At 43.5% G+C, this 24173-nt stretch overlaps 1 protein-coding gene across 2 annotated transcripts in view; it reads right to left on the minus strand.

Moving 5' to 3' along the window:
• Positions 1-24173, minus strand: part of LOC132320877 (E3 ubiquitin-protein ligase TRIM36-like) — a 53097-nt gene that overhangs the window by 24929 nt on the left and 3995 nt on the right. Inside the window, exons 3-10 of one of the 2 annotated variants that reach the window (XM_059834503.1) lie at positions 23264-23585; positions 11677-11823; positions 10499-10594; positions 9305-9558; positions 8519-8643; positions 7671-7964; positions 7070-7367; positions 5180-5534 (exon numbers count right to left, since the gene is read on the minus strand). In XM_059834503.1, the coding sequence (XP_059690486.1) occupies positions 5180-5534; positions 7070-7367; positions 7671-7964; positions 8519-8643; positions 9305-9558; positions 10499-10594; positions 11677-11823; positions 23264-23585 (1891 nt within the window). Of the gene's footprint in view, positions 1-5179; positions 5535-7069; positions 7368-7670; positions 7965-8518; positions 8644-9304; positions 9559-10498; positions 10595-11676; positions 11824-23263; positions 23586-24173 lie in introns of those variants that run through there. The other variant, XM_059834502.1, reaches the window with a different exon arrangement.

Here is a 24173-nt window from a genome sequence, read left to right on the forward strand (position 1 = left end):
GACAGGTTATCTTGGGCCACACCGAGTGCATCTACAACGAAATTCATGGTCTTCCACATTGACCTTTTCCCATTTTGGTAATATGTTTGACAACAGCCACTGGTTAGTTTCTAAAGCCAATAGGGAAGATTGCAAAGGCCGTTGTAATTTAGCCAATTCACTAGATGGAGTAGCCAATTTGTCTCCTGACATATTTTCCTAATTTGCCTTTTTAATGTCAGAATGTGTTTAAACAAGGCCTTTTTGTTCAAGCTTTAGACATCTAAAAAGTGTCTACATGATTCACACCTGCATGAAGCTTTGCAAATCACACAGTAGTCACCAAACAGCTATATTGCACAAAGATCCACACAATACCACACCATTCTTAGCTTAGTCTACATTGTAAAGTGCTGTTTCGTAGGAAGAAACTTGTTCTGGAAAAATAAGTATCTGGATAGGCAAGTACTGTTGAAGTGTATTTCTGAAAGGTGACACTTCCATCGTAGCGGAAAAAATCTGACAGTGTGTTGTCAGTGCCTCTGACAGTGTGTGTTTTTATTTAATAAGCTGGACTAAGCACCATAGAGTACTGTAATGAATGCATCCTAAGTATTCAGGTGACACCAAAAGCCAAATCAATTTTTAAACTCAGAATGAGATAGATACAAACAGACATATCAAAAGGTAGGTAAATGTTTAAAGTGGCGTCAGTCTCTGTCCAGGAGAATAAGTAATTGCATAGCAGAGCACATCTTAAAGTAATGTAAGATAAAGCTATAGCAGAAAAAAAACCCCTAAATCTTTAACTTTTTACTTCTATATTGTCAAACGAGTAAAATTTAATCTTTTTAAAATAAATGAGTCTGAGAGACTGTCGTCATATCTAAGATAGTGTTCAGTTTATGAGTATTTCCATGAAAGAATGAAAGGTCAAAGTCTGGTGGTATTGGTCCAGATGCTTATAAAGAATCCAAATGTGGAACTGTGGCGTGCTAACCATGACATAAACCCTTAATTTAGACCGGTTTCTGAAGCTGAGGAATCAAAAATTATATATTTGTCTGTGGAAAGAGATTTGGTCTGGGAACAACAAATGAGAAAGTTCAACCCTATCATCTATAGCTTTAAGCCAATACTAAGTTTGGTAGATGAACAGACAAATGGTGATTATACAATGGGAGAAGTCACAGCTACTGCAGAGAGAATCCTGCCTCCTGGTCTATGTGACTACTGGGCTCACACACACAAGAACATGACTCATCTACTCAACAGAGTGTACTAACATGTAGAAGTTCTCAGTGCTTGACTTGCTAGTCATGGTTTAATAAATGACTGAGGGGAAAAAAAGTGGAAGAAACGATAAATTTTAACAGCAGAAAGAGATTTGCTGCATCTGACTACAACTGAAGTTGCTCCAAGATCTGGAAAAGCAAGCCAACAAAAGAATGATGACGTTTGTGTTACCTATGAAGCTACTCAGGAACATTCAAGTCTAGAAGTGACTGAAGAGCTGCAGGAGGCCCTCAGGACTAAGTGACCAGGTAAACGAGCAGATGAAACTCAGTATTAACAAATGCAAAATAACACACCAGGTGGGGAAACCCTGTATGTGCACAGCTTGTTTACAACTCACCATCAGGATTGTGTGGAAAACACTGCAGAAGAAACTTGGTAAATGTCAGCTTAATACTCGGTATTGACCAAAAAGGCAAATACGGTTTCAGGACTATGGAAAGAAGGAAAACCCAGCATTTTGTCATCCTTCACAACAACAGAGTGTCTGTATGGAGGGCTCCTTCAGTCAGTCTCAGAAGGCAAGAGGAGAGAGAGGGGCAGCAGGATGCTCGCCAGTACAGAATGGCTTCCATCCAGCAAGAGGAAACATGAAGGGGAGGGCATAATAGGAAAGAAAGGCTATGACAACCATCTATTACAAAAAGAAATTACCTAAATGGTAACTAGCGAGGGACAATTTGCCATTTCTCCTGCAACAGGAAGTTCCAGAAGATATCCACTGCTTCACAGCTGCTGCCTGGGTCATCAAAGTGTTTCTTGTGGGAAAACAAGATGCAAGCCCCTGGGGTAGTTCTGTGCAGCTGATGGATCAGAGCTTGTTCTGAGAGAGACAAAGACGGGCTTGCTCAGCGTAACAGGGAGTGGAAAATTACAAACGAAGCAATAAATAAGGGCTACGTGACAAGGACTAGGCGTCCTTGAGAAATGAGGATGTAGATAACAAGAAGTTATGATCAAAGTAGAAGGGAGTTATACAGCTGCTCAAACTGCAAGTAGAAGAACATAAACACAAGTAATTTTTAGGCTCAGCCAATTAGGATCTGACAAGTAGGCGCGTATTAGGTCTAACTGTATAAATATGTGTTGCTTGAATAATAAAGACGAACTATGCTTTATCACTCATATTGAGTCGGACGCATCTGTTCCTTCAGCCGCGAGCCGCCGGTTAACTCTTGGCTTCGGGAAACTCCCGACAGTTTCTCACACAACTGCATAATGAAGCTGTGGAATGTACTTCCACGCAGCCTTACTAAGGCAGAAACATTTGCGGGTGAGACCCAGACAAGAAGTTGCTCTTGCCGGGCCTTTCTAGCCCCAAAAGGGCTGTCAGGCGCACTCTGTCGCAGATGGAACTTCTGCCAATTACCATTTCTGCCAATTTCTTCTGACAGTGGCCACTGGACAGGGGCTTAAGAGAGAGGACACTGGAGGGGTGTACTCCAGGTCAGATCAGTACAACAGTTCAGACAGCAAAGCACACAAAGGTTTTGCATTATGACCTACATTCATTTAAGTGTATTGTGATTTTCAGGTCCCATTTCATAGCTCTACAGCTGTATACACGTACTTAGTAAGCATACTTCACACACATTCCTCAAGATGCAACACTATCCCCAAATTAGAAAGCATATCCCCAAATTAGAAAGCACCTAGTATGTATAAGAAACATCCTTCACTTTATAGCCTTATTTTTCCACAACACAAGTGAACAGTGCAAGTACCCAAATGTTTTTTTATGTAGATTTCTATAAACAGATGCAGTCCACCTCCATGCCCAGTAAGATCACCTAACAGATGCTCCTGGAAGATACGTCAAGACATATGGAAGACAGGCAGGTGATTAGAAACAGCCAACATGGGTTCACCAAGGGCAAATCATGCCTGACTCATCTAGTGACCTTCTGTGATGGAGTGACTGCACGAGTGGACAAGGGAAGAGCTACAGATGTCATATACCTGGACTTGTGTAAGGCCTTTGATACGATCCTCCACAACATTCTTATCTCTAAATTTGAGAGAGATGGGCTTGATGTATGGACTGTTCAATGGATAAGGAATTGGCTGGATGGCCACGTCCAAAGAGTTATAGTCAATAGCTCAATGTCCAAGTGGAAACCAGTAACGAGTGGGGTCCCTCAAGGGTCTGTGCTGGCACCAATATTATTTAGTATCTTCATTAACAACGCAGACAGTGGGATTGAGTGCACCCTCAGCAAGTTTGCAGATGACACCAAGCTGAGCAGTTCATTCGCTAGAGGGAAGGGATGCCATTCAGAGGGACCTTGACAGGCCTGAGGAGCAGGCCCATGTGAACCTCATGAGTGGGCACGGTGGTGTTGGTTGATGGTTGGACTTGATGATCTTACAGGTCTTTTCCAACCTTAGTGATTCTGTGATTCTGTGAGATTCGCCAAGACCAAGTGCAAGGTCCTGCACTCGGGTCCAGGCAATCCCCAGTATCAGTACAGACTGGGGGATGTAAAATGGGCCACAAAAATGGTCAGAGTGCTGGAACACCTTCCCTGTGAAGAAAGGCTGAGAGAGTTGGGGTTGCTCAGCCTGGAGAAGGCTCCAGGGAAGACTTCATTGCAGCCTTTCAATATATAAAGAGGGCTTAAACAGAAAGAGGGAGATTTAGATTAGATAGAAGGAAGAAATTTCTAATGGTGAGGGTGGTGAGACCCTGGAACAGGTTGCCCAGAGAAGCTGTGGCTGTCCCATCCCTGGAAGTGTTCAAGGTTATGTTGGACAGGGCTTTGAGCAACCTGATCTAGCGAAAGATGTCCCTGCCCACGGCAGGGGGATTGGACTAGATGATCTTTACAGGTCCCTTCCAAACCTAACCATTCTGTGGTTCTATGATTCTACGCAAAACTACTATGTGATACAGTTTTTAAAAGGAGAGGAACAGAAATTTGAGGTGAGACATCCTTTAAGGCAGAAATTGGGTCTCAAAACTTAATCAGTGCATTTTTAACATTCTTACTAAAAAACCAAGCTGCTACTAGATCCAAAAATTAACTTATAGAAACAAGTATTAAAAGAAATACCTGATTTTTTTTTAAAAGTTCACATATTATTACTCATGTCAGTAACTCTCATGCTTTTGCCTAAATACCAGGTACAATTACTCACACATGCAAACACTTCTGATTTTGGACTCTAAAGTGAGTCTGATGTTTAAGGTAGAATTGCACTTTATATATTTTTATATAGCCTATAGTAAAAGCCTGGAAGAGTCAAGAAACTTACCATTATGCCACCAACTACACGACACCAGGTGTCAGAGTTTTAGCTTACAGTCACATTAAAGGTATATGACATGCAATCAGATTCTAGTTCACCCTCCTCTTTCCAAATAAAACCTAAACGTTCAGCTGCAGTTCTGATTTCTCCCTGCTTTATACTGTATTTTTGCAAATGTTATTTCGTGCTGAAGGGCCCAACCCCTGGTGCTCAGGGGTTAATTGGAAAGCATTTGACCCCTCAGAGGCATTCAGGCAGATTTCTTGAAAGGAGAATGGCAATCACACGCTGTCAGCTTTGATTTCATTAAATGCAAAACTGACTATGTAAGGATTTACGTTACACAAAAGGTAGATTTCTACCCCCGAAGAGTAATTTTGGTTGCTAGTCAAACTTCTTCCCTGCTTCCCCCTGGGAAGAAAGTCTGTGGAGAAAAGCATTGCACAGATCACAAGAAAGGCAGGAGAGTTCCTGGAAGAACATTTCCCACTAGTGTGGGACGTGTCTGAACCGTTTGTTTAAAAAAAGCATGACCCAGAGGCTTGTAAGCAACATGTGGACAGAATGTAATTAATCAGGAGTGAAAACTAAGGTAGAATTCTTCTGCTCTCTCTCGTCTTCCACCTCAGAACAGCAATGGGAAGAGATCACTGCACTAGATGTCGTCGTGGTACTCCCCGTACTTTGCTGTGACAGGTTCCTCAAGATGAACTGCTGCACCACCCATTAAGGCAAATGCTGGGTACATTATGCCAGAGCAGTCCACCTCGCACTCATAAAGGCATTTCATACGGCCTGCGTCGTAGAACCCCACCTTGCCTTTGTCACAGTCGAGGCAGATGCCCAAGCACGATGGCAGGGGAAGGATTCTGCTCGCTGGATCCTTGGGGGCAGCAGGTGTTGTGGGGATAAAGAACTTCTTCATGCCTAAAGTGACCAGTGTGAAAGGCTGTGGTGAGTCAAAGAAGGCATCTTCACTCCCACTGTCACGACCACTGTCTTGCTCGTATCTAGAACAGAAAAACAACCATTTGCTTTTGTCAAATTCTGAAGGGGGATCAGTGATGTGAACTGGAGAAAACATTTTTGTAAGACAAGAAACACCACATGGTCACCTGCAAAACCTTGTGGGGTAAAAATATACCTAAGCCAGGAGGGAAGACGCATTTAGTAGGTGGAGAACACTCACTTGGGCCACTTCAGACAATAAATAACAGCTAAACACTAACGAGGACAAGACCACAGAAGGCTTTACTAAGGAGCGGATGTATCTAAATGTACTCATGCTAGGTAATCATTAATGAACCTACAGGTATAGCAAATTAGTTAACTTGAAAAGTAATTTAGCGACTATGACTAATGATTACAGACAAGGTATGTTTAACTTCATTTACATAATGTTAAATGACACGAGTAAATACATTTAACATTACTGTTGTCCTATGAGTTTTCCTCACCACTGCTGTATTACATTGTCTTTAAAATTCACAACACAAAAAGTAGTGGTTTAAGTTTTTGGTTTGGTGGTTTGGTTTTTTTTTAAAGTGCTCTGCCTGGAGGTTTCCATGAACCCCTGTTTCCCAGCTGGTTACTGGGGAAAGTTTGTGGCCAGATTTGTTCAGTCTACATGCTTTTGCCCCCTACTTCTGTCACCAGATGAAGACACACTGGAGAAGCACACATTCTTCTGTGCCGACAATCCCTAGCTAGGTTTGCATTTTTGGGATGTCTGGGGGGAGATTGGATTTGTGTCAGCCAAAGTTTTCCAGGTATTTGTGTGGATAAGGAAAAAGAAATCAGGAAATCAGGATCTAATTTCTCACTTTGCAAAAAGCCTCCGTCTGGCTTTAAGCAGCTCAAGACACAGGCGTTCTTACACTTTCAGTATGTTACACAGGAGGAAGCTGATACATTTTTTACATTCCTGAAAAAGTTAAGAGTCCTCAGGAGATAGCTTCCCAGCCTGCAGTTCCTAGACACATCCAGGCTTACTACAACCATACTTCAGAGCTGAAATCTTTTTATTGGTTTGTCCACTGTACTTTGGCTTGGGATCAGTAGCACTCCAGTACCATATGCAAGCGTATAGCCTGGGATAAGCCAGTGACTTGGAATCCACCGTGACGCAAGCTACAGCAAAGATACACAGATACACACAGTGAACATTGTACCTCTGAATGGCTGCCAAACCTAGTATGCTAAGGAAATTAAGGCAGAGTCTTACTATTGACAATTAAACATTGCTTCAATCTTGCAAGTGATGCTTTTTTTTTACCTTCTTGCTTTAACTGGCACATCTTGACATCTATAGGAACCTCATTTCTTTCCCAAAAAGAATGAAAATAGGACTCTGGATAATTACAACACCTTTCTGCTAATAGCAGGGGATGAACAGGACAACCTGCTTACAGCATATCCTTCAAGCTACTTTCCACTAGTTAGGTTCACCTTGTGTACTAATTGCGACCAGACTCACTCTTAACTTATTTTTTAAAAAGCCATCTCCTTATATAAAACATGTATTGAGCAAGAGTCTGCAATTTACCTCGGGCTGGTCACATCATGGGTATTATGGAACAATTTCTGTATCTGGTTGCTAGAAACAACTCCCACTTTCACCAGGTATGAATAGGCTTCCACACAAAAAGCCCAGACGTGCTTCCCTTTGGCAATCCCGGTGTCGCCAATGATGTAATCCAGGGTTGTGTAGCATCCGACCTGCATGCGCTCAGATCCCAGCAGTAGAGGAAATCCAGCCCTGCTTTCCACAGAGGTTCTTCCTGGGTTCAGCAGGAGATGTTCACTGTTGTACCCACATTTGTCATCAAAAAGAAAACTGAAAACTGAAAAACAGTATCCAAAAAAATTTCCTCTTAGTTAAGTATTTGGCCTTCTGTGCTTATAAACTACATTTTAAGTCATGCTGGCATCAGAATTTCTCACTTTTAAAGGCTACCGGGAACGTCATGCAAGCTAAAACGGTCTCAGCATGCCACCTACTTAACCTGTTTGTTAACAGTGCTTCTAAACATTTACGCAACCGGTAACAGTAGAGTAGAACTCTGGGAACTACTGGAAACCACCTACAGCTCTTCACACCGACAGACACAGATTCAACACCTTGTGGACATAAGAAAACCCAATACCTGGAGCTGGAGGCGTACGCAAAATAACTTCTTGGCTCCAAGGGCTACAGATGGACCCTTTATATCCTCGAACTCTAAAGGCATAGGAGCTGTCATCATCGAGATCAGATATTACTTTGCTCTTGCTGCAAACTTTGATCTCCTGCCACGTCGCACTCTCCTCTTCTCTATTAAGCTTACGATACTCAAGAACATAGATATCAGCTGAGTCTGTCTTCCCAGGGCATTCCCAGCTGATCAGAGCTTTGTTGTACATTCTGCTCTGCTCTTCATTGATTTCTGGTATTTCTAGACCTGGAATGCCAGAGATTCAGGAGAAAAAAACCCTCAAATTTAGATATCTGTTGTTTTAGAATTAACCATACAAGCCCTTTGTTGAGTGGCTATAGCACTTGCGGGGGGTGGGGGTGGGGGCAGAAATCTGACTCAATCAGTTAAAGAGTACAGATGAGGATGGTTCCATTCATGCACTTACATAAATCCCTTACTTTCTGTTTTTACTTTGAAAGATGTATTATTTATTTTTGCTGGCAGCTAAAAAAGCATCTAAAAGCCTATTCTTTTCTGTCATGTTAACAAAAAGCTTCTAGGAAGACCTAGTATTACTTAAGTACAATGTTTTGGAAGCCAATGTAAACTGGTACTGAATGCAACGGCATCTTAGCTTCTTTTTCAAAGCTGAAGCTAGCATTGCTGCCAGGTAATGCCTTGTGGATCACAGAGACAGAAGGGACAATGCAAGTCACAAGACTGAGTTCTGCAGCTGCAGCCCTGCATAAGTTTTGCCTCTTTCCAGAGAAGCCCTTCAAGTCGTAACTTGAGAAAGACCTGATGCTCTCGCAATTTACCATTGGAATGGAAGGACAAGTCACCAAGGATCTCTTCTTGCTTAGCTATGTCCACCACAAAGTCTTCAAAAGTAGTTTCAGCTGCTGGCCTGAAGCTCTTCAGAGATTCAGTAGCTTTTTGGATTCTGAAAGCACAGAAGCAAAGGGATGGCAGAACAGAGAAAAGGGAATTCACATGTGTGCATTCCTTAAACTAAAAATGCTAGGTTTTGCTTTATAAAAAGTGCTGTTTTCATGTACTTACTGATGTCTCCCAGAAATTTCTGTCTCTCTAGACAGAATTCAAATGCAAAATTTAAGGTCTTTTGTACAGCAGTGTAAAGGTATCAGTGTAAAGATAATGAAGAGGTAATCGTTCAGCTGGTAGAGCATTTTAACAATTTGGGGCATTATGTTCAAAGAACAAAACAGATGTGAAGCGCTAATGGAGAACAGCTATTAAGATCAAAGACTTTAAAGCCAGAAGAGACCTGTTAGATTAACTTGCAAATACCCGATACAATCTCTGAGCAAAGGAATGTGTCAGTGAGCTGAATGGGCTACCCTTCCAGTGCAGTCCTACTGAACAAGGCCACGTGTTGTCACAGGACAGAGCCCCTCCTGACTGCTGTTTCTTAACGCACACTGTAATGTAGCAATTTCTACTGAACGGTACTGGGACCATCTCTGAGCCTTTGCAATACAAGGTACTGCATTCAGTACTTTGCTAGCAGGTGTCAAAAGAATATGACTGACCAGACATCCTGGAACAGTATCTGTACTTCAAACAGAAGATAATTAAGATACCTGTCATGAAGCTGTTTTGCTGTTTGAACAAAACAAGATGGATCAGTTTCTTTAAGCACCTCTTGAGCATATCCTACAAGGCCATTATTTTCCAGGAGCCCTTGATATTCCTCTGCTTGCGTTTGCAATTTTTCCAGCCTTAAATTCTTAGAAGTTTCAATTGCCCTAAGAGCTGCGGACTTCTTCTCTTCTAGGACATGAGATAATTTCTCAAAGCTCTGAGATGCTTCTTCTTTAGCTCGTTCACTGTTGCACTAGGAGGGAACAAAAGACATTTTAGACAGATTCCACAGCACTGTGGCTGTGTACAGAAACATACCTCAAGTTGTTCAAGGTATCACAGCAATCTAGTCATCCATTTGACAGACAAGACTAATGAGCTTTGTTATGCCCATCAGCACTGAAAATGTGATCAGCACTGCACCCAAGCTAGTGAGCGTTTACTGGATCAACACAGAGAACGAAGAGCAGGAAAGTATTCCTCTGATTATGTCTTGAGTTACGCATAGCACGTGTCTAAACAGCTCATGGAAAAGCACTGTAGAAACAGGTCAGTTTCTGAAGTCTTCATGCCCAAGAGCTAGGTGCTCCTCCACCTTCCCCAACCACACTGAGATGGGGGTCCAGCCCAGCTTCTCACATATGCCCTCAGAACTGTAGGGTCACCTCTAACTAGTGCCCTGGATAAAAGGAACTACAAAGCACAGAGACAATCTTTATCAAGATACAGGCAGGGCCAGGAGCTCCTGCAATTTCTGCCATTGTGTTTTTCAGCTTGTACGTGAGCTCCCAGCTCTGACTCTTCTGCAGGGAGATTTGACTCTTCATTCTGACTTTATTGCAACATCCTCAAGGCGGCAAACAGCCAGTGTAAATTGTGAAGCACCGTTAATACACAAGAGCTGTAAGTCTAACCCACCTCTCTTTGATTAAGGTATCAAACAAGCTTTCTTTCAATTAAATTTACAGCAGCACCCAAAACTTAACTTCCCTCTGTATGTTGCCCATATTTCCAACACTGTCAGGATTAGGTCTTACCATTTGTGATTCAGGACTAACACAAACTGTTCAGAAATTGTTTTACTGGCTAACTGAAAAAAGCCAAAGGATTTGAAACACTTCAGTGAAAACAGTTTGAGTCTCTGCTGTGTCCCTGCAAGGGCTATCCCCAGCCAACACGGAAGACACTCTTACCTCTGTTTCTTTCAGCAGCAGATCCAGCTGTGTGATGTGAGCTTTCACCTGGCTCTCCTTACTGATGAGGTACTCAATATCTTTTGAAAGCTTCTCCTGTTAAAACAACACAGCGAGCTAGCAGAAGAAGGGTATCCCACCCAAACCGACAACCAGCACAGGCAGGTCATCCAGCTAGCACTCGCTTTATTTAGTTACAAGGACAACAGCCTGCCACCAGTTATGAGCAGCAACCCTGCGGAGAATTGCTCAGTGACCCGCAATGACTGCACAGGGACATCAGGCCACTGATGTGGGCAGGACTGGGGGCACAGCCTCTAAGGACAAGAGGTAACAGCCTCTAAGGACAAGAGGTAACAGCCTCAGCTGGCTCAGTCTTCCCCAGCCACAAGTGCCACCTTCTCTTAGGCTAGGAACATGAGGCTTCAGGACGTTACTAAAACTTACAGAAAAGCCACGTTAGTTATTAACTCATTTGTAGTAAGATTTGCTAGAAGAATGAGTGGTTCAAAGCATGAACTTATGAGTGTCTCTGCATTTCCTGACTTGCAAGAGTTAACAGCTGTACAGGAAAAGCCTTGCAAACAGGCAAGGAGGCCAAAGAGCACAAGGCAGGCTGGTCTGGTCTTCCCCCACCCCCCGCCCCCCCTTTTTTTTTTCTTGTGAGCAAGAGAGGAAGAAAAGGAAGAAGAGGAGGTAGAAGCAATCATTCTTTAACAACAAAGCAATGTTTGCAAGTCTTCCCTGTTGTACTGCGAATTAACAGCTATGCAACTTCAGAAACATATAAGGTCCCAACAGATACTTCCAATGCAAATTTTTCAGGAGTGCTTCTGAAGCCACAAGGACACTTACCTGAAAAAAGCTAGATTGTAAAGTATAAACTGCTTAAACCTTTTGCATTGGTCAGTACTGCTATACTTTAGTTGGCTAAAACAAGGTGGAAGGACTTTTAAGAGGTTATGTTTCAAGCCTCATAGAAAATACAGTTTCTCAGAAGTGCGCTATGTCACACTAATATAGATATTAACAGATGTTGCACAACAGCATGCCTCATGACTGGTTCAGTGTCCTCTAAACACACATCCTGGCTTCCTGCCACAGGGAGTTTGCCCTTACACCAGAAGCTCAGTACTTTTCCCCTTCTTAAGGCCAGGTCCAACAATATTTACTTTTACCTTAAGGGTTTTGTAGGCAGTTCTCATGGTTGTTACTCTATGGTTTGCATGACATCCACCCAGTTTACAAAGATGACAAACAGGCCTTCTGCAGATTTCACAGTACATGTTTACCCTCTCCATTTCATGTTCTGGACACATCAAAATCTGAAAAAAAAAGAGAGCAGAGAGAATGCAGACGTACTTCCAAAAACTGAGGTGGCCAACAAACCATCAAACCACTAAATCACCCCACAGCAGCATCTGATTTCATCAGTGGATTCTTTATATTCAGTTTATCTTCCACCTTTTATATTTGTCTATGCCAGTGAAAGCCAGCAGATGAACACACACAGTTTCACGAGGTTCACAGTGAGTAAACCTGTAGCGATGTCTGTGTACACATCATGTAGCCTCCATACTGCAATCAACCATTTTGCTAATCCCTGAAGTTGTTTGCGTGCCTCAAGCTCCCTACACTCCTGTTCAGAGCTGTAAATGCAATATATAACACAGCCACGCTGCCAAATTTAACTGTGTCCATGCCAGCATCTCTTGAAACAACTACGAACTGTCTTAAGGCAGGAGTTGACATAATACTGTAATGATTTAAATTTAAGCTAGACTCTGATCAGCCACATAGCCATTGCTCTTGGAGCAACAGATGAAATGCAGCCACACCACCAGTCACAGTCATTTTAAAGAGAAAAGGCTCCAGTGTTTCATTTTTTCTGTCTGACTCCAATTACAAGTTGTTCATGCTGAGCGTTAATTCCAGTACCAGCTTAAACAGCATTGCGAAAAAGCTGGTGTTTGCTAAAAGTAATCTTTCAAAAATTGAACACGTTGAAGTAACTGCTCGAAGAGGCAAAAAAAGTGCTGCTCAACTCCAAGCTCAAGCAACAGATAAAACCGTCTAAAAGGGGGTGGGTGGGTGTGGGTGGGTGTGCTTGTGCACATGTGTGCGCGTGTGTTTTAAAAAAAAAGAAATGCTTTGCCTCATTCCAGAGCACTGAAAGACATTTGGGTCCATCTACTCCATGTTACCAAAGAGAAGCTCTTGAGAAAGCTTTTCAGTGTCATGTCAAGGAGGAGAACACGACATCAGTGCCAACAGTCAAGCTTTAAAAGCATCATCTTTTAACACACGCACACACATACAAGAAAGGACAGGAAAGGGCTCAAAAATAGAAGTGAGTAGCATAAATATGGACACACTAAGCTAAAATTGCAAACCATCTCTGAAACCAACTCTCAAGCCCCAAATGTTATCTTAGTCTATGGTGAAAAGCCCAGAGACACCAGTCTCGCTAGCACCTTGGTACATAAGACTGTCATTCAGCAGAATATGCAATAAGCTATCCCATTGTCATTGACTGCTGGATTCGGGGGGAGGTGCGAGGAGGGAAGGAAACTTTCAGGAAAATCATCTGTGCAGGCAGACATGTTCAAAACTGCAGTCATGCTGTCAGCAAGAACAAAAGCTTATGGTTCACTCAATGAATAACAGCAATAGTCAAAAAAGGAACAACGGTCCCTAAAAGCAACTACCATTGCACAGATATGTCTGAAGCTATATGCAAATGCTGCAACCCAAATTCTGTAAGATACGGGATACTTACCTTGGGTCTGAAGTTGGTGGTTGGTCCTACATGTTTATGTTGGGCTTTCACAGTTCCCCAAGGATGGTGTATTTTGAAACATTCGTTGCAATAGCTTGCCCTGCAGTCCATGCAGCTCTTTGTGGCCTCTTGAGGTGGAGGTTTGCAGAAATCGCACATAATAGCAATGGCTGCCCTGGCTGCCTGTCTGTATCTTTCCACAATGGTTTCCAAAGTAAAGTTGCGAAATAAGCCATTGATGCCACGTTCTCCGAGATCAGTATCCCGCTGGCAACCCGGACAAGGAAACAGACTCGATCTAGGAGTCAGTGAATTACGTTTTCTGCCTGTGTAGACACCAAATCCTGATTTAGGAGGAGTGTAAACAGAAGAGGTTTAGATTTTAAAGGGAGAAGCACAGGAATTTATGAACCAATTTCAAACTATCCTAGCACATCATCCAAACCAGTACAATACCAATTCATATGCACTCTGCCAAGCCAAAGAGAATACATTTGCCATGACAAGGTAGTGTAATGTCTGAGTTCAGGGGGCATTACAAACTACTGCTCTAAAACTTAATTCTATGGTAAGGTTAATTTAGCTATTCCAATCCTATCTTCTTCGTCTAGTTTTGCATGCACTCAAGCCGCAGCCTTTCAAAAGACTAAACACAAAACCTTCCGGAAACCAGTTGGTTTTAGGCTAACTGGCTGCCCACATAGAGAGCAACAGCTTCGTAACACGCTGAAGTGTAAGATGTCTATTCCCAGAGTGAGACTGGTTATTCCCAGACAAATATAGCCAACTTGGAGCTCCCTGAAGTTTGCTTTGGCCGAGTCAAACTTATCTGGCTTACCCCAAGAGGCATCATAAAAATCTAAAGAGGAAAACAAGAGAACTAGATATCACCAGTACGAAATCTCAGCCAAATCATTCAGTCCAAATACGTAGAGGCTGACTTGGCCCTTGCTGAACGGCCTTGATAAAGGAGGGCTGCTAAGTAAGCCCCGCACACCAAAGGGGATGCTGAGACGGTTATGTCTGAGAGATTCCTCTACCTTGAACTGGGGAACCCCAGATCTGCATGGTTACACAAGGGTACAGCTTATCTCTTTTCATTTCAAAAGGGGACAGTAGAGAAGCTGCACTCCTACGAAACAGCTATGCACAAATTTCCCCTCTTCTCCAAAATAAAGTGATCCAAGGCTCAAGTCAAGTCGCAAGCCTAGGGATTCTTTGGAGCCTCTTCCAGGGGATGGCTCACACAGACCCAAAAACTATTTCCAGGGTAACATTCTTGAGGCTATCAAACAGAGAGTGCATCCCCATGTCTCACTCATGAACCCACAGGGCACAACTATCAAAATTAGTCCTTTATGTATTACTGAAGCAGGTTAAGCCAGTGTTTAGGCTTAACATGTATCCTCTCAGCCTCCCCTTACAAAGAAATAAAAAACCATTCTCTCGAGCTGGAGCATGGTTTTAAGATCCCCTTGAGATGACTGCATGTTGGTATAACTAATTTGTAAATAGAGAGAGGTATGACTTCAAGCTGAATTCTTAGTGTTGAAATTGGTTCTTCTTCAGAAAGTGAAATTTGGTCCCATCTGTATTTAGTGAGGATCTTCCCATCAGAAATGTTGATGCTTCATTTCTTTTTGAAGTGTCCTTTGATGCTATCCAAAAGACACTTGCCTTGTGTCACTCTTCTGTGGGTGCTTCACCCAACAATCCAAAACCTCCCTACCTCTCACGCCCTTTCCAGTCTCTTTAAAAAAACAAACCAACACTCCTGTAAGAAACTAGTTCCTTTAAAAATCTTCAAAATGTACCCCATGGTAGTTATGCATCACTATCAGCTAAGAAGCCACAACCAGAGCATGAATAAATGTCAGTCTCAAACTCGGCTGGTCTCATGCTTTTCTGTAGGTTCTGAGCAGAACAGCTAGACTGCATTAACAGAACAGTATGGGTGACATAAGGCACCGGTATGCAATTTTCTGGCTAAGGGAAGCAGAGATTTTTTTTTTTCTTTTTTTTTTTTTTAGTACTTACTTGAAGTGAATTAATTACCCAAACTGCACATCCTGCAGTACCTGTAACTTGGCATACACAGCAACACACACATGCAATGCACAGCAACAGCAGTGAAATGCAATCTGTATTTCCAATGTATGCTCCGTGCTAGCACTGCGCACAGGAACACAAAGAGATCTTCTACACAGACTTCTACAATGGCCTAAACAAAAAGATGATTTTGCATGCAGTGCCATGCAGTCAACAGAAAGGGATCTGGAGTACTTACATTTGCTAAAACTAAGAAAATAATGATACCGTGTCGTATGTACAGGGACTGCCTACAAGCAGTACGCTATAGCAGAGAGCAAGCAATGACAAAGCAAGATAACAAGAAAGAAAAACATAGTGCAGTGGTCAAGTTTAAAAATACAATCTGAAATTCGTATCCAGTCGCATGCTTTTGAAGTCTGGCCCAAGCGGCTCAAATGTGAAAGGGGTGTTTGTTTAACTCAAAGGTGAGTTCAGCTGCATCCCAATGGAGGCCCTTCATTCTGCCCACGGTGGACCAAAACAAGACCGTCATCATGAGCCATGCTCTGCGAAGACTGGTGACACTCTGCTTACGGAAAGCAATCCAGCGTCAAGGAAGTCCTGCGCACCTTCAGATGTCTCATCCCTTTTCACTGACAGAACTCTAAGAGCCCAGGATTGGTTTTTCCCCCCTGTTTTAAACCCTGGAAGTTTACTTGCTAAGCTTCTTGGCATGCTCTGCCGCTTTAATACTTCAAGTATGGGAACACTTTTTGCCTAGCAAGTGTTACAACACTAACATGCAGTAAGAATTAGCCTGCTTTCTGCTTATAGGATTTCTACACTCGTATTTTAAATAGAAAGCACTGATGAAGTGGTAAATTATTTCGAGCACTATCTTTCCTATCTGTCTTGTGTCCAGTTTGCTAAACCTGAATTCTGCTTACACACAAAAAAAAAAACCCAAAAAAACCAAAAAAACCAAACTCCACAAAAAACCAGCAGCAAAACCCACAGATTTTCTAGTCATAGTAAATGTGCAGCTCAGAGAAACTTAGGTCCTCCCCGTATGCTCTTTTACTCTTTGCCAATCCAGTTTACAACAAACAAGTATGTATTTTGTGAAATATTAGGAATCATCACAAGACATTTTCCACTGTGGTTTGTAAACAGACTGTTCCACTTGCAATGAATAGCTCAATCAGTAACTAAAAAATTAGTGCAACGTATGCTCATGCTCACACTCCAAACTCACAAATATTACGATACAGATTGCAAAGAAGCAAGTCAAGGAGCAGTCTTAAGTATGACTTTTAAAGACAATGTTGAAATGCCCTCTTCCCAAGGAGAGGTACCAACACTTAAAATGCTGAAAAACCCAACCTGCAGCTGATGGTGTACAAAGGGATAAGGCATCTTAAAGATACAATCGTGTTTTCCAAGTAAACAGTATCACCAGAATTCTATGGTTATGGAAGACATGGAAGTTAAATGTGTGAGAGTTTAAAAAAAAAAATATTTTAAAAGTCACCTGGATTCTCATAAAAGTTTTTCAAAAAATATAAATGTATACTGCCACCCCCCCAAACTCAGTTAATGCTTTTGGACAGATTTTTAGGAAGAAAGGAAAGAAAAAAAAATGTGAGAGGAGTCAGTAGCTGCAAAATGTCATTTTCAGATACTTTAATCTTCCCCAAATCAAGGGTGCTTTCTGCAAGAAGGGCAGATAAGGACAGCTTTCCAAGAGCTCTGACGGTGTCCTACCGTATCTTTGTTTTACGACACTTTCAGTCTTCAACTGAGGCAATTTAAACTTCCCCTTCTGATTAGCTGCTTTGTCCTCCACTGAGTGTGAAATTCAGAATTGTGTTTAGCTCAGTTCATGTCTTTCTTGAGGGACACAATATTCCTACGGATTGCTCATGTGCCTGCCAATATTATGGCAACATGGAGCTTTGGGGGTTTTTTTCCCCATTTTTGACAGAACATCTCATCAAAAAAAGAAATATTTATGTTATCAAGCCCACGCAGTGGCTGAGATGCTCAGATTAGCTCAGTTTTGGAAATTAGATGTACTTAAAACAAAGAGACACTGGCTATCCTTCAACGTGACTGCGTCACTAAGCACGCCAAACATTACAAGTGTATCAATTTAAAATACTTAGTTTTCCTCATATATTCATGTGCTGTGCTAAATTGCCAGATCCAGATCTACCTACTCAGATTAACATGGTGTAAATTTCAATCATCTGCTTCGTTATCAAATTAGGTGAGCTCAGATACAATGAAGAACCGGTATTACCTCCATTTAAAAGTGATGGCCAACCATGACCTCTCAACGTTACAAAGATCAATCTAGTCATTACACTTCACTACGAGTGAGAGAGCAGTTTTACTGAAACTTGAGCATGTAAACTCTTGAAAATTAAAAAGCATGGGGCAGGAGGGTGACTGTTGGGTTTGCCCTTTAAAGGGAAGAGAGAACGTGCGTTTTTGCACCCATCAATGTATGTTCAGTCATGCATACACACAAGAAAAAAATATAATCCAACCCTTAACTGAATTCCAGTCCAGTTGACCTTTTAAGTCAGTGTTAAACAGAATGAAAAGCTTTCCTTATAGAAGTTCTTTGCTGTACCTTTGCTCACTGCAAAAGCCATTTTGTGGACTTGAGCACTGACAAAAAGCTATATGCTAACCAACAATATTTAACTCGAGATCTAAATGCTAGACTATCTCTAGCCAATACAAGAAGTGAAGCATTTCTACCTCTCCACCCAAAAGACCTCCTCTGTGAGGCTGCGAACAATGAACAGAAAGCCGTTTAGAAATCGAAAAATGAGATATACCATTGGTTTACAATGGTTCAAATGAAAAGCATCAACTGTTTTCTGTCCTGTGGCTGTTAAACTGCTGCAGGGCTGAAAAGCAAGAATGTTGAATTTCCTAGCACAGGAAACAACTGTAGTATTTAAGCCGAACAGAAAAAGGGAGAAAGAAGAGATTTGGAGGGGGCACAGGGAGAAATACTTCAAATATTCAGTTTCTGCATCATCTGTCAGTGGTGCGCAAGTGTCAACATAACCACATTACATGCTTTACTCTAATTACACCAACACTGTAATTTCACTAACATTACAGAAAATGGATTAGCAATAATAAATATCCTTCATTTTAATTTTATATGCAACATTTTTTAATAAAAAAATATTTTATATACAACATGAACAGTGGGACTTTTTTAAGCCAACACATTAGATCTTAAGAAGCACACGCACTCCATTTCAACTGAAAAATAAAGAGATAAATTGTAAGATAAATTGTATTTGTAAGCTCTATGTGCACAACAAATACAGAACATGGACCAGTTCCTTCTAGCATCTCAAGAATTTAAATGCCAAAATCATTTTAAATAGATGATACTCCTCATGAAGATAGCAGGCGTTCCTTAAGTGAAAGAAAGATAAAGAAAAAACCCGCAGTGGGAGGAAGGAGTCTTACATACTTTCAAATACAACAGTAATGTCTTGACAGTGACATGCCCTGCACAAGGCTACCAGAAATTCCAGTGTTTTTTTGTTATACATGTAAGGCCCCACTTTGGATGTTTTCTTGTATGTTTGTTTCTCCTATGGAGCTGTTCTTTTACAAATTCCTGTAAGGATCACCAAACTACTAAGGCAAGGCAATGCACAGTATGGGTACTTCAGATGCAAGACGAGAATTGTACAAATGTAGCTTGCAAGCTGGTTGAACATTACCGGTACCAGAAGGCTGAGAGCAAATCTCACACCCCACATAGCAGTGGAGCTATAATACCTGTAACATTAGAAGCAAAGACAGTATAACCTGAATGTCCAAATGTATTCTTTAAAGCTCCCATTTCCATGTGCTTTTCGTTTTGCAAATTTGAACTGTCTGAGATGCTGATTTGCCTGTGATGTGCATCTGCCCAGTGCTCTCTGGGGGGAAGCCCATTATTTCCAAGTCTCAACACTATCTTGCTACTCATCAAACACGTGTGAAGTCTGTAGGAAAGCATTCATCTCCCTCTACTAGCAGGTCAGATGAGGAGATAACACACATAACTTCCCATCAGTTTGCTGGGATGCTGGCAGACTATTGTGGATTTAAAGATTATAACCCCTGCAACAACTTGTGTGCATGTATCTCAGGGGGGCAGGAGCACCAAGAACGGGTCTTTCTTGCCCTGTCGTCAAGGACATAACGAAGCAGCAATGCTAAACCTTGCAAGCAGGGCAGCCAACAACTGTGGCAGCACTGCGAACCGAACTCTGCAGATCTAGTAGCATCTAAATGTCAGGTTCCCAAGGGAGCTCTGCCTCCTCTGTGCACAGCGTGGACGGTGCCACAGCACTGCCTGCGCACCCCATCATGCTAGATCACTATTTCTACTGCCCGACAGAGAGCAAGCTGGAGGGCAGCTTTCCACGGAAGATTAAGGATTACCTCCTTACTTACACTGCTGAAAGCAGCATGGGGGGCCTGGTCCCCACGCACAGCCTGTCTGATACTCCCACGCTTGGCAAGCCACAGTTCTCACAAGGAGGTCAGGTCACCCACGGTGCGCCCACCACTCCTTAGGCACCCAACCTGGTGCCCTGATGTCCACGTTGTAAAACCACGTAGTGGACAGCTGCAGCGGAAACCGGTGACCGCTTCAGTCCATGCATACAATGCCGTGACAGAACATCATGCTTACTGAGGAAAAAAGGGACTAGACTTGGATTTGGGAGATGGCAGTCACCAGCGGGCTCTCTTCATTCAAACTTCACATAACGCTGCAGGTAGAGAGAGCTGAGAAAGCAGCTGAAATGTATGCAGAGCTAAACAGTGATTGTGGGGCTGTGCACCCCATATCCAGAAAACAGGACTGTAATGAAGACAACTAGTTATTTCGTTTGGGGATTCCCTCAAATGATGCAAGCCTCAACCTGCCAAGCTACAGCAAACACAGCATTTGCTTATCAAACTGATCCTGAAAGAGTACCAGTACTAACAACTCAAGAGTTGTTTAAAAGAAGTGGGTGAAATAAAATATTTGAGCTTTGAAAACTGGGAAGGGGATGATGAACGTTAGTAACATACGAAATACAAGACACAGCTTTAGGGTTTGTCTTGTGGGCGACTCTTCCAGATCACTGCGGACTGCGGTTTTAAAGTGGACAGTTACGTCAGAAGGAAGCCTAAAAGCCAAGATGAGGTTTCTTTCAAGAAGTACTTTCGATGTATCTGTGTAAAAGAACAACTCATCTGTGGATTACACAACAGCTGTAAGAATCTTTCTAGTGTGACATCACAAAGAGCATGAGGAGTGCTCCTTAAAGCTTCCAGAGCAGACCACACTGGAAGAGGCGGTTAGCGCAGTCTTCTTACAGTCATCTGTCTCCCAATTCTGCAACCGTGCAATAACCATCATCTATGGAAAATGATTTATTGTAAGCGTAATGAATTGGGTAGGACAAAACCATCATTTGCAAAGTCTGCAGAGGCTCAGAAGGAAGTCGAACTACTCAATTTAGGCTGGCCGAAACCTGAGAGAACCACCTCAACAGTACCGCTGACAGGCAATAAAACTGCTGAAATCTACACCTCAACATCAACGCTATTGAACATGATGCTACTGCATCTCAATGTAACTGAAATACAGGAATAAACAAATACAATGGTTACAAAGATTTACAGGACGCCACAAAGACTGATCTATTATATATGAAATAGAGTGCACCGTCCTTAAAAATATTCCCATTGTTCTTGCCACAGAATGAACAAGACTCGCACTATCCCTAAGTCATCTCTTTAACTGCATCAGGAGTACCGGGAAGACATTTTACCAATGCAGACGCAATTCGGCTCAAGTCAGTCGAACACATAAAATAAGGAAAACACGCAAAAATTCCGATACGTACCTGATCTACTAATCCTGTCCATGCTAGAAGAAGAGATTTGAATTCGAGGGCTACTCTGATTAGAGGATTCAGAGCCTCCATCAGCGAAAGAGTCTTCAAATGCAGAGAGTATTTCTTTCACACATTTGTGACAGACATTGTGCTGGCAAGGAAGGATCAGTGGATGGGTAAATAATTCCTTGCATGCTGGGCAGATGAGCTCTCTTTCGATACCCTTAATGGTAACCTTCATGACAGAAAGAGGGAAAAACAAGTGTAAGTGCAGAAAACGTGAGCCAGCAAGACTTACTGCACAGCTGTATGTCTGTATGTCACAAAAGCCCAGCTCTCTAGAATAATCGTTCTATTCTAGAATCGCACATTCTAGCTGGTTTGAGGCATTCTGCTGGTTAACGCTGCAAACAAATCTCAATTAACATTTATGAAAGCACTGACAACATTCCTTTCAACTGAAATGAACACCGCCACTAGGCAAACTCGGTTCATCTTTAGGTCATGTCTGCCTTGCAGGGGAGGAAAGGAGAGGAGGGGAGTAGTCTTAATTCCACTCAAGGACCTAGTGAAACGAAAGCAACCATACTTCTTAACAATAGGAATCCATATGTTTAACTCAGCTCGCTCGCTCGCTTTTCAAGAAGGGGGGGTGGGGGAGGGAGAAAAAAGAAATTAAGTGTCAGACTGGTTAAACAACAGGCTTTCCCGCGGTGTAATCCACATTTAAGCACTGGAACTGCCTTGACTTCGTTAGGCTAATAGTTCCAGTCCGGAACATTATCTGTTTGTTTATTTATTTCCTGCACAAAGAGCCGCCCGTGGATCTGCGCAGCTCTTCAGTAATTTAAGGACCCCACAGCCATCTGGCACTGCGCTCCGAGGCCGGAGTATCTGCCGGGAGAGCCAACGGCAACCGAAACCCAGCGAAGCATCAAGTGGCGGGCGCGGGCACCGGCTGCCCAGCGCCCGCTCGTCCCCTCTCGGGTGGGTTTTCACCGTCCAGCCCGCCGCCAGACCAGACCGACTTTATTTATGCGCCTCCAGGAGCGGTTCCCCCGCCAGCACCGAGCCCCGTCTGAAGATCTAGGGGCCAGCCCTGCCCGCCGCCCCAGCACCTCGGGCTGCCGCCGGTGCCGCTCCCAGCCGGGCAGGGACGAGGCTGCCGGCGCACACTGCGGGGGGCAAACACCCCCCAATCCACCGCCCCCCCCGCCCCCCCCGCAGCACAGGGCGCAACAGCGGAGGGGACGACAAACCCCGACCCGGCGGCCGCGTCCCCAGGCTCCCCCCGCGCTCACCGGGCTCTCCGGCCGATCGCCCTCCATCCCCGCGCCTCCTCCGCCCGCCGGCTCAGCAGCAGCGGCTGCCAGCCCGGCAGGGCGCCGTCAGGCCGGTCGGGAGGCGGCCGAGGGGCCGGGGGGGGAGCGCCGTCCGCTGGGCAGGGCCAACGGCGGCGCCCAGCGCACAATGGCGAGTGGGCGCGGCACCGGGCACCAGGTCCCCACCGTCCCCACCGCCCCCCGCGGCTCTCCGGTCCCGGCAGGAAACCGGCGTCTTTTCTTATTATGCTTTTTTTTTCTGTCGCCAAGTGGCACCGGAGGCGTCGCCCACGCCAGCGGCGGGGAGTATTGAGTACCTTCGCGCTCAAACCCCTGCCATTAATAACCTCCCGTGGTAGCAGATGTCACCCAGGTGTGTGTCGGTCCCTGGGGACAGTAACATCACGACACACTGGGCATGGGAAAGCGAGCTGGACCGGGGCATGTTAGGGGCGTAGTAGGCACGCACCGGGCGGCTTTCGCGGCAGCCAGGACGGAATAAGAGGGGAGGAAGCAGTTATGCTCCTCTGCACCCCCTACCCTCCCCTTACAGAGTGTTCCCATTGGAAAAGGTGCAGCCAACACCCTTTTCACTGCCAGCCACAACAAACGAAATACTTTCACATCTCCAGCTTCTTCAGGTTTTGGCAAGGGTGCAGATGCAACTGTTGCAGACACAGTGGTGTCTGTAGTTAACGTAGCACTAGGCTACCTTGGGTCTGAAGTTGGTGGTTGGTCCTACATGTTTATGTTGGGCTTTCACAGTTCCCCAAGGATGGTGTATTTTGAAACATTCGTTGCAATAGCTTGCCCTGCAGTCCATGCAGCTCTTTGTGGACTCTTGAGGTGGAGGTTTGCAGAAATCGCACATAATAGCAATGGCTGCCCTGGCTGCCTGTCTGTATCTTTCCACAATGGTTTCCAAAGTAAAGTTGCGAAATAAGCCATTGATGCCACGTTCTCCGAGATCAGTATCCCGCTGGCAACCCGGACAAGGAAACAGACTTGATCTAGGAGTCAGTGAATTACGTTTTCTGCCTGCGTAGACACCAAATCCTGATTTAGGAGGAGTGTAAACAGAAGAGGTTTAGATTTTAAAGGGAGAAGCACAGGAATTTATGAACCAATTTCAAACTATCGTAGCACATCATCCAAACCAGTACAATACCAATTCATATGCACTCTGCCAAGCCAAAGAGAATACATTTGCCATGACAAGGTAGTGTAATGTCTGAGTTCAGGGGGCATTACAAACTACTACTCTCAAACTTAATTCTATGGTAAGGTTAATTTAGCTATTCCAATCCTATCTTCTTCGTCTAGTTTTGCATGCACTCAAGCCGCAGCCTTTCAAAAGACTAAACACAAAACCTTCCGGAAACCAGTTGGTTTTAGGCTAACTGGCTGCCCACATAGAGAGCAACAGCTTCGTAACACGCTGAAGTGTAAGATGTCTATTCCCAGAGTGAGACTGGTTATTCCCAGACAAATATAGCCAACTTGGAGCTCCCTGAAGTTTGCTTTGGCCGAGTCAAACTTATCTGGCTTACCCCAAGAGGCATCATACAAATCTAAAGAGGAAAACAAGAGAACTAGATATCACCAGTACGAAATCTCAGCCA

This window comes from Gavia stellata, unplaced genomic scaffold (genome assembly GCF_030936135.1).
Source record: "Gavia stellata isolate bGavSte3 unplaced genomic scaffold, bGavSte3.hap2 HAP2_SCAFFOLD_34, whole genome shotgun sequence".
NCBI classification, from domain to species: Eukaryota; Metazoa; Chordata; class Aves; order Gaviiformes; family Gaviidae; genus Gavia; species Gavia stellata.